Here is a 17,186-nt window from a genome sequence, read left to right as displayed (position 1 = left end):
AAAGCAACACACAGAAATAGAGTTAGCCTGTGACCCCCCCTACTCTCTCAAACAAGACAGGACAAGTGAACCCTTAGAGTGAGGGCATGGATTCAAGCTTTTTTGTTTCCCTTATTCCCGTTCCCTTTGGTAAGCTTTATCTATTTCCTTCCACTTTGAACAACTACTTGACCTTTACCCATCTCTAATCAAACCTGGCTGAACCTTGAAATCTTTTCAGGCCTTTCTCTTATGTGACCAGTCAGGGGAAAGAGAGGCACTGGATCGCAGTGGTTAGATAGAAGCCAGGTGGGTTACCTTGCTGCTAGCTACAGCGGTCCTTGCCTCAGAAGTGCTTTTTTTTCAGTTTCCCTTCCACTCTTCGTTCATGTTTTTCGATTAAAAAACGTTTTTACTTCCTGTCACCTATCTATAACCACTTCTGACCGTTTTCCCTCTACATCCTTCAGCCTTTTCCTATCCTTTCAGTTTTTAGTTTCCTCTAAAGTATAAAATATCCTCGATAATATCCCACTTCCCTGTCTATAAACCCAAATCATTCTTGAGCCAAAACACATGCATGCACACGCAAAACAGACACACCAACACACACACACAGATGCTAACTGGGACCCCCGGGTGCTTGGCTGGTTCGCTGTCCACCGGAATGCCTGTCCTGGCGGGGGTCTAAGGCCCCGCTGCTAACTGATTAGTTGCAGCGATGTTTGAATTTAGTGAATGTGTGTGGAACAAGAATTTAACACCGTTTAAGCCTCAATAAGTCTCCTTGATTCCATATCAGAGGGAGAAGAATTCAAAAAGGAGAAATAATTCACAAACAGACAGACAAAGAAATAAGAGTATGCATTTGTGTAAGATCTTTTGCCTTCCTCTTCTGCTAAGCCCCAAAGCTTTGAAAGGACACACACACACACACACGGACACACACACTCTTGGCTGTAAAAGAATCCAGTGAGGGACACAAAGAGAGGACAGGTTATTGCGACAGGCTACGGCAATCACAACAACACGACCAGCTGTGTGTGAACAGCGCTTCACACCGCAGCTTCCTCAATTCAGAGGAAGGAGAGTTTACCACATGAAAGGCGGAGGTAAGGGATAGGTATCCTGCTGCCTCTGCCTTATCTAATGCTGCAGCTGTGAATGTGTGTGTGTGTGTGTGTGTGTGTGTGTGTGTGTGTGTGTGTGTGTGTGTGTTAGTGAAGCATTTTTCTATTCTCAAACAAAAGCGGTGTTAGTATTGCCTCCAAACTAGTGTGTGGCTGCCTGTTGTGTGACGGACTATTTTACCTTGAGGAACTTGTAAAGCAGGAAGGTGAACCAGTTGGTGAGCATCTTCTCAGCGACTGACTCCGTCCTGGGAGAGAAAAAAAGAGAAAGGAGAAGGGTGAGGGAAAAATAATAGGACAATTAAATAAGAGATTGACAGGGAAAGGAAGGAAACAAAGAGTAAGAAAAACAAACACATTTTTTATCTTTTTAAGAAGCACCTTCTGCACGAGACAGTCTGAGCTTTTGGAGTCATCCCAAAATGTCTCCTCCCCGTTTCAACACAGAACCCAAACAAACCCCCATCCCCCTCCCCCCCCAGGGCTAGGATCTCTGGGCATAAACCAACACTTTCATCATGAGGGGGAAAAGGCATTTAAGACGCGCCGGCACATCAAAGAGAACATGCTGCATTATCAGTGGTTGTGCGGTTACCCTTCAAACAGATGAGCCCTTTCCATTGCTCTTCTTTACCCCCCCCCCCCCCCACCCTCCATCTTCACATGCAAACAAATTAACTTGGCAAAACAAACCCCTGCATTTCTTTCATTGTTTCACCCCAAAGCCCCCCCCGCCTCACATTTCCTCCCACCCCCCCCCCCCTCCTTCAAGCAAAGCCCACTCGTCTTCATTGAAAATAAAGCAATTAGTATAATTCGTTAACTCCTCTCGTTAATCACAAACCTGCCGTGTAATGAGGGAAGCCTCGGCACGCTCCTGAGCGGACACACGTGAACAACCGGGCGAGTGAAAGCAGAGCAATTAAAAGGCATTGTAATTAACGGACTTATTGCGTCTAATTTGTTAAACAGCTGAAAGGGAGACCGGCGCTAACGGTTCTGCGGGAAAATAAGTGATTATTTCTTTCTCTCCGTCATCGTCCTCAGATTTACCTCCTCGCTTTCTAACATCTTTTTCCTTTTTATATTAGGGGAGAAACAGCAAGACTGCTTAATTATCCATTGCTTGTTTACTCTAAGATGAATGGGGGGTGCACACGAGAGCCTTCTGCTGCTGGGTTACTGAGTTGTCTAACTGGGCCACATGCCCACACTCGTGTTAATATTAGTCTTCCTGTCATTAGCACAGCACAAGGTGTGAAAAGGTGAAGAAAGGCGTATCCTGTTGAGAGATGACAGCGCAGGAAGATTTGTTCTTGTCAACTTTGCACTGATTTCTTATTTTTAGACAGCTGAGAAATAGAAAGGGAAAACACAGGAGACTAGGCCAATGTGCCAGTGGAACCAGTGAGGGCCTGTAGCAGGAACAAGACGTGAACTCCTACGCTTCCGCTAGCTTCCCAGTTCTGACTGCTGAGTGGTGTTTGATGTATTTGGAGCAGTTTTTGTTTCTCATGGCTGTCAGCAAAATATATGAAAGATGAGGCTACAGGGAATGGAGGACGGTGGAGGCGAATACACCTGGACAGAACACGCTTATGGCCATGTCAGGAACAACATAGTAGGCGACTTTTAACATCTCATTTCAGGAAACCGAGCCACTAGAGTGATGATGCAGCTCTCCTGGACACACACTGCGAGTCTATAACGTTCAAAGCAAACAGAAAGCATCCTTTGCAAGAGCGTTATTTACCCATAGGGATGTTAATCCACATGGGAGCAGATTATTAAGTCTTTCTACTTTGCTTTTTCTGTGTACTATGTTTAAAAATAAAACTGTTCTAAAGTCTATCTATTGCAGGAAAAAGACCAAATCAGGGTGAAGCATGTGTTATAATTGCAGAGCTTATTAACGCCAGCTCCCGAGGCTAGTGTAGTTAGCAGGGACAGCGTGTTGTGACCGTACGCCCCAAGAGGGGATTGGAAAAGGCTTCACACAAGCACACTGGCTGAGAGTCATTTATTTGATTAGATTTTTAATTAAATATCTCTCAGAGGAGAAGGAGGAGAAAAAAAACATAACTTTTTTTTTATCATTTAATGTCTAATTCCAATTTATATGGAGACAGGCCATTTCTCTAATTGTGTCTTTCCTTAAATATGTGTGTCTCCTCCTGCCCTGCAAGAGCTCTTTTTCCTTTTCTTTCTCCCTCTGCCTATGTGTTCTCTTCTTCCACCATATAGCACCTTCCTACAGCCTTTTCTATTCTTCCTTCCTTTTCTCTCTCTCCATCCATTTGCCTTCAGCCCAAGTCCCCCTCGAGACATGTTGCCCTCTCTTTCTGTCAATCATCATTTTCCTCCATCCACCTTTATCTCGCTGCCTTCTTCTGTCACCTCACATCTTTTCCTCCACTTCCGCACAACTTCCCCTTTTACCAATCCCGTCTCTCTCTTTCCCCTCTGTTGTAAATCCTCCCCTTCTTCTCCTTTACATCCCCTCCATCCCTCGCACTGTTCCCCTTTCTACCTTTCTCACTGTGTGTGTGAGAGAGAGTGTCTGTTTGCGGCTCCATTGGGAGTGGGTGTGTGCTCAGGGGTGTAATCCTCTCTGACAGGGACAAGGTTGAGAGATAGAGAAGAGGTAACGTCACATAGGCCCCTAAAAGCCACAGTCCCCTGTCTTCCATAACTTTATCCAGAGAAAAAAATTAAAAGCTTGACATTATCACACAGCATCATATTCTCTTTTTCTATCATGTTGTCCTCAATTTTGTTCTTATTTTAGTACTAAAGTGAGTATAACTACTGTATGTGCTTCTTCGTTGAATTTCTGTCCTTTTTAAAAGAAGTGCTAATTCCCTTTTTTCAAGTATGCCTCAAACCAGTCAGTATGTCCCCTTAGTAAAAAAAAAAGGGACATAGCTTAGTGGGAAAGCTATCTGTGTGTTTTTGTACCTCCTGAGTAAGAGCTTCGGGTGGTTCTTGCTCTCCAGGTTTTTGTCGATGAGGTCGGACAGGAGCTGTTTGAGGACCCCCGTGGCGTACTCCATCTCCCCCTGCAGCGCCGTCATTATGAGGGAGGCCACGTTGCCCCTGTCCCGCATGGAGAAGGAGCGCTGCGCCTCCAAGGTGCGGATGAAGGTCAGCAGGAAGTGCTTTTTGGTCAGCATCTGGCCGAATAGTGTCAGGGCCTTCTCCGTGTTGGCGGGGACCTGGAGAGGACGCAACAGAGGTGATGATGGAGAAGGAGTGTGAGGAGAGAGCATGAGGATATGGGAAATAAAAAAGGTATGGGGTGGTTTGGAGTAAGGATGGAGGTAGTGTTACATCAGCACGAAGGGGAGAAAGAGAATTTAGTGGAAGAGAGGGATGGAAATATAGAGAGAAGTGAAAATAAGGAGGAACAAACAAAATGCACACGAATTGTAAAAGGGCAAATGAGTAAAAAGGGAAGGGGGATATGGAAAAGATCAAAGAGGTTGAGATCAGGATTGAAAGGAGGATGTGAGTTTTAGTTGAGAAATGGATGAGTATGAGTTAGAAGGAGGAATATTAGATAAAGGGAATATTGGCAAAAGGGCAACATGCAGACGCACTCACAAAAAATGTACCAGGAAATGGAGAGAATAATCTCAAATATGCATCCAGAGAAACAAGGCTTTAAGGGTTTGCACTTTCATTGTTTCAATGTTCTCTCCTGTATCCCAGTTCTCTCTCCCTTCCACACTGTATCCTCTCTTTTTACTGATTCTCTTCTTCTCTCAGAGCACAGGGCAGGTCTCCCCCTCTGAGGGAGAGAAACAGAGATCTGAAGTGAGAATGTGAGCTTCACTCTGTAATAAGAAATTGATCTGCTTGCTAGCGCACTACTGTGGCCTGTGATTGCCTGAGCCATACAAATGAAAATCCAATGTCGCGGTGCACTTTCCCTTTGGAATACCATCGATGGCCCAAGCAGATACAGCATGTCTCCCTGCAGCCGCCACCTTACACGCGAGTCAACGGGGCATTTCGACGTGATGCATGTGATGAGAGTCTAATGTATATAGAGAAATGATGGAAGTACAAATCCATGCTGCGTTACAGTGTCTCACAGAGACGGGCTTCACGCGAGTGATAGAGTGTTCCCTCGTGAGAAGGGAGCAGTAGTAGAGAGGAGAGTGTTTTATTGAATGGGTGAACATTGCTTCTTCATGAGCCTCAAACAGGCTTGGTCCTGTAGAGGCAATATATCACCTGCAGAGTCTTAGGGGCTCGGACAGTGCTCGCTCCCTTCACTGCATTACAAGAGCTTCTGTCAACCAAGTTACCTTTTCTTTCTAGTTCTCTAAAGAGCAGTTGAAGATAAAATAAGTTTGGTGGGCATGTTCAGGTTCACCTCTGATACTGTATGACGTATCTTCCCAAATAATTCCTGAAAACTCCCACTTGTATCGATTGCTTTTGACTTCTCCCTTCCTCTAACAGAGAATGTGTTAAATTGATGAGGATGAATCATGGAGTTCAACATGTCTGTCTCAGTGTGGAGTTGAACTCCTCTTAAAGGCCTATATCAAGACCTAATACAGATAAGAGAACATTGTAACCTTTTTCGAACTGTAGAAATTAGTTACAAAAGAAAAATAAATCCTTAGAAAAAGAACCACGATCTTCATCAAACGGTAGATTTTCCCCGAATTAATTTACCAGATTCCTTACTTGGTCCAATTTGACCATTTCTAATGAAGTATCCAAACAAACATTGAGTTCTCCCAGTGAGTATTTATGTGAGAAAGTGAGCGGAGTGCCCTCTACTGACCCGTACCTCCATCTCCTTGAGCACTGGGTGGTCCTCTATCCCAGGAAAGAGGACTCTCATGGCGTAGGTGCGGTAATCCAGGAAGGGGATTCCTGCCCCGTCCAGCTCCTGGGTCAGCTCATGGATGTCTGTCTGCAGCTCTGCAAAGGCTGTGCAACAAGACAAGTAATGGTTAGAAACATATATTGTACTATAAGGGTTGTTTACTGCAGGGTTGAACGTTTTGTTTTAATATAGACTTTAAATTGCACACGAATGAAAAACACTGTTTTACATAGTTATAGCCTACAGCATTGATTTGATTGATTCTGACAAAAAAGTATAATCAGGCTTCTGTTTGGGATTTTGCATTTCACTGCTGTGGCCGAACACCAAACAGACATTTTAAGTCCCCTGATTAAAGTCTGTTTACTTGCTCATCATTTAACCCAAATATAGCAGTACTTATAGAAATGTAAAACACCTCTCCTCAGATGCCAACACGCACTTTTTATGAAAAAGTTCTGCTAGAAGTAACATTTATCCTTGTTGATGTTGCAAATGAAGCTGCAATGGAAAGTAACATTTCAGACTTGATCTGACAATAAGCTATTATCATATCAAATCGATCGCATTGTATCCAATCGTCTTGTAGGTTGAACAGTGTTATGAGTTATCAATTGGAAACGGTGAGTAGCAAATAAGCATTTATTTAGATGCAAAGGTTGTGTTATCAAGTAATAGTTGTTTTTCTCCCGCAAAAATTGAGAAATTAAGAAACAGGAAGCACAAAAAGATTTATAAAGAAAAAGCTTAACATTGCACTATAATCCAACTTATAACACCTGGGTAAATGTGTAATGAGCAGCCTCTCTTTATGTTGCATTGTAAATCTGTAAATCTGATTAGTAGCCACAGCATGTTTTAGAGCAGTAACACAGGTGAGAAGTTAGGAGGAGATGGAGGCGTGTGGAGGAGTAGCTTTGAAAAGCAGCATCATGTTATCGCTGTGTGCTGAGAGCAGAGAGAAGGGCGGAGGAAACGCTGAGGTTCTCAGTGGCTGGAGGGGAGTTCAGGATGGAATTGCACACAGGATTCTTGAGCATGTGAGTACACACACACATAACACACTGCTACCTCACATGCCTTTACTCGAGCAGCCACACACACACACTTTTTCTTGTCTTGCCCCACAGCTGAACACATAACCTAGTGCCCAGATGATTAATGTGAGTCTGTGTGTCAGTGTTTTTACACATTTCCCGTTCCCAGCAAGCGTGTGTCCTGACCCCGTTCTGTATACTCCAGTGGCCTCACAAGTCACATCTAGAGGGAACAAATGGGATAAAATCCTTTCCTGCACACACCATACAATAGTGAATAGACCTTGCTGTACTGCTTTGCTACTATTTTGTAAATACTAAATATAAAGCTCCATGATTTCATTAACTCCACTGTGTGTGTGCCCTATGGTGTCACCCAAAATGCACCAACACATGGATACACAACCAAAACAAATAACGAACCAGAGCCCAGACTAACAGATGGCTTGTGTCACCCTATTCCCCTTTGCCTATCTCTCTTTCTCCTTCCTCCCTCCAAAGTGACATCTTAGAGGTCACCTCCCTCTCCCCTATGGTTGCTTCTCCTCTGCTACATGTGCCTCCCTCCATCTTTCTGTTTGTTTGGTTCACTCGTGCCATCCGTCTCTCTCTGCATCACTAATCAGTCTCTTTTTTCCCTTGCCTGCCACATCTCTTCTGATCATTTATTTTTTACTTCATCCATATATTCAATACTTTTCTGTTTGGTGCCCAGGACTTGGAAAGAAGGGGTTCACTACACATCCCTACCATTCATCCCTTATTTATTTAACCCACATATGTTATTCCCTTGTCCTTTTCACTCCATGTTGTCTTCTTAGTTGTTCACCAGCGCCTTCTGCAATCCAATATTTAGGTTGCTTCATCCACCTCCAATTATCTCCCACTATCTTCAGATCAACTTCTCTCTCTTCCTTTACTTTAGATTCTATTTGCTTTCGTCCCCTTGTTTTTTCCCTCCTTATTATCATCCTATCCATCCTTCCTCACTGCCCACCTCCCCTCCCGTTCTCCTCTCTCTAGTTGTCTTCCATATTAATCTCCCTTGCTTTGTCCCCCCCTCCTCCCATCCATCCTGTTGTCGTCTTCAAGACAGTGGTGACGGCAGGGGACAGACAGGGTCAGGGCACTTGGACTCACTGCCACAGACCCCAGCCAATCACTGTATGACCTGCAGAGTGTGTGTGTGTGTGTGTGTGTGTGTGTGTGTGTGTGTGTGTGTGTGTGTGTGTGTGTGTGTGTGTGTGTGTGTGTGTGTGTGTGTGTGTGTGTGCGTATGTGTGTGATTGTGAGTAGTTGCAAAAGAGCAACGCATGAGGACCTGAGTGTCATCTTCTGAGTTGTTATTTCTGTTAAATCGATGATATCATCATTTTTAATCATGCCATCAAAGCTCTGATTTGTTCAAAGCCGTCGGCAATTTTAAAGTCTGGAACAAGGCTACATTCACTAAAGATCAAACATAAAACACAAAGACAAGTTGCATTATGGGAGGTGTAGGATCAGGCCTTTTTGAAAGTTGCCCATAGTATAGAAGTGAGGATTTCTCGGCCATTGTTGCATTAACTTTGACCATTTTATATTTGTCTCTGAAATGTATTGAATGCAATGCTTCATTGTTATATATATATATATATATATATATATATATATATAAAAGGATTATCCTTGAATATGGAGCCTTAGCTAATATTGTTTGTTATATGCTTGTGCTCCAGTAACAGTGTATTCATGTTGTGACAGTATATTAGATGTTTACAGTGCAACAAGTGAAGTGGTCTCATACAAAATGTATTGTGATGATCATGGTTATCAGTATTCTCCTTCTCTTTCTCCCCATCTGCTTCTCTCTCTCTTGCCAGACAAACCAGTAGCAGTATCACTAGACTCTCCCTGGATCCATGCTCGTTTCCTGCCAAATGAATATATGCTAATATACTACTACCCCTCACTTTCCCACCTCTGTGCCCTGTATCTATCTAACCTCCATCTCCCCCCTTCCCTCTCTCAGTGTGGATGCTAGTAAGGCCAGCCAGGCAGCTCTCTCGTGGGGTGGAGAGCCAACATCTGGTGGCTGGCTCAGATCAAAGTACTCCTTTGGAAACAAACCAACACCCACGCACACACACACTGCTGCCACCTCACAGCAGGGGGACGGGTGGCAGTGAGAGGGAGGGGGAATAGAGAGTGAAAGAGAAAAAAAAAAAAAAGGGAGAAATGGAAAGGACTATTGAATGGGAGTTGTGCAGCTTATAAGGTAAACTGCAGCGAGAGACCGATTTACAGACATTTCTTTTGGGACATGGTAAGTTATTTGTAAGTAATTTTTTAGGTTTGAGTGTCACCCTTTTTGATGATCAAGTATGGTCGTAACTCACCTTCCTTGCACTCAAGTGCCACCCTGGACTCCAGGTTGTCCATCTGCAGTTGCAGGCGTTTGAGGGTGCGGTCGGCATCCCGTGATTTCCTCTTATAGGCAATCAGCACCACAATGATAACCAGCAGGAGCAGGCCGCCACCTCCTCCAATACCGATGATGGCGGGCAGGGTGAGCAGGCTGTCTGAGTAAATCTGCAACGTCCCCGGAGAGTATTCAAAGCCTCCAACACGCACCTAGTAGACACACACAAATGTTAGACCACATAAAAAGATGATGTGGATCTATATGCAGCAGAATTAGGAAGGGTTCCAAGCTGAAGCTGTAAGCCATTTTCACTCAGCATTTTGCTGCTACCAAAATGAAAATGTGAACATCATACAGGATTATATGTTTTTATGAATCTGTATCTACGACACATACACATTACATTCTGCAAGGCACTATTGCTAAATCCCACATTGCATTTATACTGGCAAACCAAGCTGTGTTGAGTTGAGCCAAGTGCAGGCCAAAACTCCCTAAAAGCCTTTCTATCTGGGTTGGGGGAGGCAACATCTGTGCCCTGGGGCTGTCTTTGGAACCAGTGAACAAGTACACACAGTCACACACACATACGACTTTCCACGATATCACATCGAAACAGTTATGGCTTACAGAACACGTAAGTAAAAAAAACGTTGGGATGTGCTTTTTCACTCCTGTCTTCTTTTTCTTTTATTCCATATTCAACTGGCTCACATCTATGGAATACCAAATGGAAAAGGGTAAAAATAGACTCAGACCTCTCACGCCCACTAGCCATTTTTTGGTCTCTATTGAATATCAATACTGCTCAAATCCCAAGGAGGATGGCAGCCAAACGAGCCCGATCAAAATCTTCAAAGACATAAATACAGTCGCAAACACCGTGTAAGAGATGTGTGTGTGTGTGTGTGTGTGTGTGTTTGTGTGAGAGCAGATATATGAATGGGGAAGAAAAATCTAGAGTAATTAAAGAGATTTAGGACAGATGGATTGGGGAGGAAATAATGAGATGAATGAATGGGAAGGCAGGAAGTGGATTGACATAAAGAGGGGGAGATGAATAGCGCAGCGGAAACTGCACTGAAAACTGGAACTATAGAAGAAGATGGGCTGAGCGACTGAAAGACATGCGAACACCAGATGCTCCAGAGGTTGCAAGACAAAATAATCAAGCTGGATGATGAACTAACAGGTACGGAAGACAGAAAAAGACAGATGATACTCCTTTTAAAAAAATTTTTATGGCTGTATCCAAACCTTTCCCCATATGGTCCGATGATTTGCTTTGTGTGACAACCCAAACCCACAATGGGGGAAATCACACAACAAACAGTCATTCTAGACAAAGTTACATTTTCACTTACAGTGACTTTATGTTCTCCGGTCAGGTTGGGCCATTCACACAGCAGCTGGCTCTCGGACAGGGTGAGTATGCAGAGCGTCTCCCCGATCAGCACCGTGTAGTTCAGCTTGGTGTTTCCCGGGGCTGAAGGAATTAGGTTACGGCCCTGGAAACAGACACACACATGTTTCAGTTACTCACATATGGTCGAAATATAGGTTCACATTAATACATTAATATCAGCCCAAAAGGATTCACTGTTACTATGGGTTTTGCTGTGGAAAAAAGCATTTGTTTCTGATTGGCTGGAACGTGTCCGTCAACAATTCAGCCACATTGTGCAAGGTACTTTAAACTGCAGGTAGTCATAGCAACAGTGCTTTTACACTTTTCATTGGAGACATTGCACGAAAATGACTGATCATGAAAATCCTCTGGACATCCTACTTTTCCTTACTCCTTCATAAGTCTCTGACAATTCTCCTCAGTTAAAAAGAATAACTATATACTTTTGTAGTAAATATAATAAGCATAAGATTATTTCATCCAAATCTATTGGCTAAGGGCTGCCAAAAAAAAGGATTACATTAAATAAAATCTACAGAAATTCTTCTCCTCCTCTCCTCTGCCATCTCTTCCTCCCCCTCCTCATCTGAAATCGCTTTGCTTTGCAGGGTAGGACGACATAATTGCTGAGAAAATGTCTGATTTTCCTTCAATTATTTAATAGGATGCCATTTTTGCGCTGCTTATTTCTGCAATTCTTTACTCGGAGCGAGGTGGGGCAATCAGAGATTTTCAATAAAGAATGATATTTAAAGTTACAGGGTTGAAAGGCGTGATTCTTTATTTCTTAAACTCCACCCTGATTGGTCTAGAGGAAAAAGGCTTTTCTTTTCCATGAAATTGCATGATCATTTTCTATTTTGCTCCGGATGCTTTGAAGTTCGAGGGGAGAGGTTAAATGACAAAAGACAGCGTGGGTGGGTGGGGCTTAGCCTTTATAAATGCACTCTGGATTTAAAAGCATTCTGCCTCTGGCTTAGAGTAAACATGGCTATGAAGTCTCTCTTCAGAAGATAGCTGATAAAAATCTGAGCAGGTGGCATAGCAACACATGGGTCCACTTTATAAACATTACTTTCCTTTCCTGCACCTGATTTTAAAAGGGGCGCTTTGGAAGAGATTTGTTTTCTCTTAAAGGTCTCCAAACCCAATTGGAAGAAGCAGGTGAAGAAATAACATCTTCCAAGGTGGAAAAACATCTGAAGGGCGGTTGTGTTGAAAGAAAAACTCTTAAAGCAAGAGAAAGGAGGGCGCAAAGTGTCTGTACAGGAATGTTTGGAGCACATCATTTCAAATGTCTGACAGCCTCTTATCAGTTGTGTTGGATGCTGACTGGGAGGTTGTTGCAGCATTTTCTAAAATATTTTTTTAACAATGCCGAGGCAACTAAACATGACAAGAACAGTACTAACACTTAATAAACATCCTTTTGGTCCTCGAATCCCAGTGGGTTTTAAGAAATGTATTTCACTACTTTGACAGAGTAACTTCGATATAAGATTTAATGCAAAACCACCCAAGAATTCACTCTAACACCATCCACTTGGTAATTAGAGCCATTTGGTCTTTATACTGTGAAAGGAGAGACGACAGACAGCAGAAAATACAATCAGAGAAGTGTTGCGAGAATAGAGGCTAAAAGGAACAAAAGAAAAAAGTGGATTGAGAGGGCATTAAGAAAGAAAAGGGTAAAAGACAGGGGAGGAAAAAATGTGAAGGAAAGCTAAAGAAAAAAATCGAAGAAAATTGAAGAGGAGACTTGAAAGAGGAAAGATGTGATGGATGTAAAGCAAAGCCAGGTAGAGACCAGGCCCAAACAGATCAATGCACAGAGCACAATGCAATTTACCTTGAGTATGAGTGGTGAGCTGGGCTTTAGCTCCAGCATGCCCGTGGGGCTCAGAGGTTCGAACACGGGGTCCGGGTGGTAGCTGAAAGTCTCGTTTACCACCAGCACAGAGCGCACGTCGTCCATGACAAAGCCGATCTCATCAGGACTGCTGCCCACATCCGAGAAACCTTTTTCTGATCCGGCCACAGAGGGCGCCAGGCACACCATCACCGTGTTGCTGACAACCGTGCAGTTCTACAGAAAGGCAGGACGGGAGAGAAAGAGGGTAAGAGGATAGTGAAAAGGAGGCAGGGAATGAGAAGAGGGGGGACAATATACAAACGTTGAAATACATTTACATGAGTTGATTTCATTTCCTAACTTTCAACCTTTCTAAATCATTTAAGACATAAAAAAAAAGAGGTACATTTTAAAATAATTACACAAAAGATCCCGTGAGCAAATACATAATAAACAGTATCTGTATATGATAGCTTAAACAGGGTAATGTGATACGAGTGATGACATAATGAGGAAGAGGCTGGCTTAATAACAGCGGTGTTCTAATCAGTGTTGATATCATCTGGAAATCCCCCGTGGGGTTCGACTCTTAAATCAGTCGACAAATTGGACTGTAATGACTCTCGGAGAAACAGGAGAGGTCAGCCAGTAGCTGTTAACAATAATACAGCGTGGCTAAACAGACCTTTGAATAGTTTCGCAGCATGTTATAGCCTTACATTGTGTCCTATCTGTCACACACTAACACCCTCACAGACAAAGCGTGTGTAAAAATCAAGAAACAAAACAGAACTGTGTTTATAGGTCAACAGAAACATAAACCAAGCGGAGTCAAAATTACTGCAGAGAAGGGGACAAAGGAAAAAGAAGGGATATTTTTACTTTCAGTATAGAGTGAGAGAAAGGTTAGCTAAGCCCCGTGGTGCTAGGTGAAGAGAGGGGGATTTGCCGGAGCCGCTTTATTGCTGGTTGACATTTCAAAGGTTAAACTGCTAAAAGGAAATTCAACATCAAAAACAAACAGAAAATGGGCCCTTGGCTGGTTGACCGGCGGGTCAGGTGTGTGCGCCGCTGTCTGTGTCCCAGGAGTGTGTGCAACATCTGAAAATCAGTTTTTCCACAGCGGGGGAGACAGCGGAGAGACAGTAAGGGAGAGAGAGAGACACCTTTGTGTCTATATTGGTCTCACTCAACACACTTGCCAAGTCAAGTCACTGTTTCTTTTGTTTTGTCAATACAAACTGTGTGCGGGTGTCTGGGTCCACCACTTACATTCTCCGACTTGGCAGCTCCATACTTGGCTCTCATTTTGGGCTCCTTGATGGTGGCAAGATTGGTTCCAGTAATGGTCAACATGGTTCCTCCACTGAAAAAAGAGAAAAGAGGACTTAGTGTAGAAAATCAGAGCAAACAGTTATACAATAGCACTGGGACAATAAAACCTCGTATATGTGCACCTGTGTGTCACACATTCATGGATCTCCTGCTGTCCTTTTTTTTGTCTCGCAGATTCCAAGTGCATATACGATTCAACAAGCCTTTCAGTAGAGATAAATGTTAATAAATCTGTTCCCTGTGGGAGCCAAGAGGGCCCTCCAGTTGGTGATTTACCATTAAAGCTCGCTCCTGCTGTAGCCTTTCGCCTGCTTATTCATGGAAGCCCATTTTCAGGTAATGATAGTGATGCTAAAGTCCTCGCATGAATGTTAAAAGCTTCTTTAAACCGATATGGAGGTTGGAGGGAAGAATAAGCGAATATGTAGCATTAGTCCTGAGAGCCAGAGCTTTTGGCCTCTCCTCAGCACCTCACGAAAGCACCGGGATACATTTTCAGAGTGAAATAAAGTTGCACTGCGGTATTTTTCAGCTTGAAACACGCTCAGAAACTGCACCTCTGTCTGTGATGCGACATGTGCTATAACCTTTACACCTTTGACCTATAGGTCTGTGTGACTGACCGGCATTGACATAGGTAATATGGGTGACAGTCCTATTCCCCCACAATGCCTCCTCGACAGCCCGCGCTGGCCTGGGAGGCTGAACTTTATCTGATGCGAGGTGTTCTGACAGCAGCTAAATAAGTCAGCACACAACCTAAAACTGGAGAGGGGTAAGGCGAGGCTTGAAGCATTGTGCCACTGTGACTCACCACTATTAAAAAAAAAAAAATCATATACTGGCTGGTATATGGCTTGATTTCATGCAGGCAATGAGACACCAGAAAATGAGCATATTCTGTATCATGGTATAATTGCTGTTATTATCTTTCTCAGTGGCTCTGTTGTTGTTCTCTGAGCAGTGGCAGCTGAGGGCTTGTGATATACTCAACTGAACATTACATCCATTCCATGGTGGAACTGGAGCATCTTAAAGTATAAATATACATGGTGTCAGGGCACACAATACATAACATTCACAGCCAGGTTGTCCCTGGTTGTCCCTGTTTTTAGGGGACCAGATGGGGCCTGCTGGCCTGAAGGTGAAAATGGCCCTGAAGGAGGGGGAGAAGCTAGCAGGACGCGAGGCAAAGGATGGCTTTAGGTTTTTGAGAAGGCTTAAAGGAGGGTGACAAATGTTTAAGTAGTAAATAGAAGCTGGTGTGAAAAGCCAGTATGAGTTTAGAATATGTACATACAGTTACACCTTTGTTTGTGGAATAGAAATGTAGAGGCAACTCTGAATATGCAGCAGCTCAAGATTAGTTATTTGAGAGGATACAAATCTTTTCCACACATATACAGTGTACACTATAATATTGTACCGAGTGCACTGTTTAAACAAGGTGGAGTGTCGCGCAATCTCTGCAGTGCAATGTTTCCTCGTTGTTAGCCTGAGAACTCTTCCTGAAAGGAAGGAAACAAGTCTGAGTCATGTCAGCTAAGCGCTGTTTGAAATCGCCCTGACAAAAGGGTCACCGGTGACAAAATAGCTTGGTAAATAAAAAGCGTGATTGGTCTGGAGAACCATGCACCTCCTCCTCTGGGAGCGCTGAGCGAAACACAGAACACAAGCCGAGTGCCGAGGTTATATCCCCCCAAGGCTGGAACCAACACTTTCATTCCTGTTTCCCTCTCGCCTCAACATTTCATTCATCTTATTCCAAATGAGATTTCTCATCCACTCACACCTTTTTTGCATGATAAGAGACTTTGTCTCCCTGCAGAGTTTTAAACGTGGCTTCCATTTTCACCTCAACCCCTTGCGATAATGCAGTGGATTGTTACACTGTCTGAACAGACAAAGAGTCTGGTGGAAACAAATAAAGTCGGCTCTATTTAAGGGCAAAACTCCTAAGTAAATACCTGGAATATATAATTGACAAGCCACAGAGTTGCTTGTATATCAAAACAATAGATATATGATCACCTCTTCCCAATACCTGATTTTTAATAAGAAATACCTGCAGTGTATTTAATATGACTTAACGTCTGGAAAGTTTGACTGAAAAAGAACCCTTGTTTCTGTCGAAGAATCACCCTGACAACAGGGTCAACGGCGACAAACAGCTTGTTAAATAAAAAGCGTGATTGGCCTTGAGAGCCATGCACCTCCACCAAGATCCATGGCTATTTATTGGGATGCATCCACTGTTTGAATATAGCCTGTATACGAGAATTCTATGTAAATGCAACAAAAAAAAATGACTTTAGAAATAATATATGACAAGTTCCTGGAACTATACTTTTGAAGTTAAATGAGAAAGTCAACAGTGTGCTTGTGTGTATGTGCTGGCTTTGTTTCTGAGCTATGGAGTTTCTAGGTCATGCTAGTGAGCCCATTAGCACTTGGAAGCTCCAAGCTTTTTTCTTTTCCTCCACAACACAGCTTGTGTTTGCACAGGAAATCTTCCTGTGGCTATGCAATCTCATTTCAATAAGTCAAGTAATATTTACAGATACATCTCTGCTGCAGCTCATCAACTGTAGAAATGCGATGCTTCAGGAAGCTACTTTACTGCTGTTCCTGCTCTCAAAGATTTACTTTTGAAACATAATGATAAACAGAATACATAATATGCCTTTGAAAAGCAAACCAGAGTGGAAATGGAGAAGAATATTTAGTTAGTTTTTGCTTCGGGACCCAGCCGTGGAGTATTTCTCGAGGAGTTCATATTCCAGTTTAGTTGGCTATGCTCCTTGAAAAAATGCATTAATGTATAGCAAGTCCACCATCATGGATAATTAATGTATAGATGCATTTGTTCTATAGATGTGCATCAAGCTGAATTGTTGATCAAACAGTGTGTTGATGTGAATTATAGATAATGAAATAATCATATGACATTATACGATGATAGCAGATGGAGTTAGATAGTCAAATCGGAAAATTACATCTATTTATGAAAAGATTTGCCCGTTTTCAAACCTTTCACCTGAATTATTCAGTGTGTATCACTATCAGGGTTGACATGAAAGATGTAAGCAGTATCTGGAATTAATCAATCATGCAGTCTTAGTTTTGAAAGAGCTTAAAGCTTCCAATCATCACAGAAAATCCTCCACATTCATTCTAAAAGTTCATCTTTGCTGC

General features: G+C 42.9%; 1 protein-coding gene across 2 annotated transcripts in view; it reads right to left on the bottom strand.

Annotated features, from left to right (window-relative positions):
- plxna1b (plexin A1b) overlaps positions 1-17,186 on the bottom strand; it is a 185,604-nt gene that overhangs the window by 12,579 nt on the left and 155,839 nt on the right. The window contains exons 17-23 of one of the 2 annotated variants that reach the window (XM_079684908.1): positions 13,929-14,022; positions 12,654-12,890; positions 10,761-10,904; positions 9,371-9,605; positions 5,911-6,059; positions 4,068-4,324; positions 1,291-1,357 (exon numbers count right to left, since the gene is read on the bottom strand). In XM_079684908.1, the coding sequence (XP_079541034.1) occupies positions 1,291-1,357; positions 4,068-4,324; positions 5,911-6,059; positions 9,371-9,605; positions 10,761-10,904; positions 12,654-12,890; positions 13,929-14,022 (1,183 nt within the window). The remainder of the gene's footprint in view (positions 1-1,290; positions 1,358-4,067; positions 4,325-5,910; positions 6,060-9,370; positions 9,606-10,760; positions 10,905-12,653; positions 12,891-13,928; positions 14,023-17,186) is intronic. The other variant, XM_079684909.1, reaches the window with a different exon arrangement.

The sequence above is a fragment of the Notothenia rossii genome (assembly GCF_949606895.1).
Source record: "Notothenia rossii genome assembly, chromosome: 5".
In the NCBI taxonomy this organism is placed as follows: Eukaryota; Metazoa; Chordata; class Actinopteri; order Perciformes; family Nototheniidae; genus Notothenia; species Notothenia rossii.
This window is presented reverse-complemented; position numbering and strand designations above follow the sequence as displayed.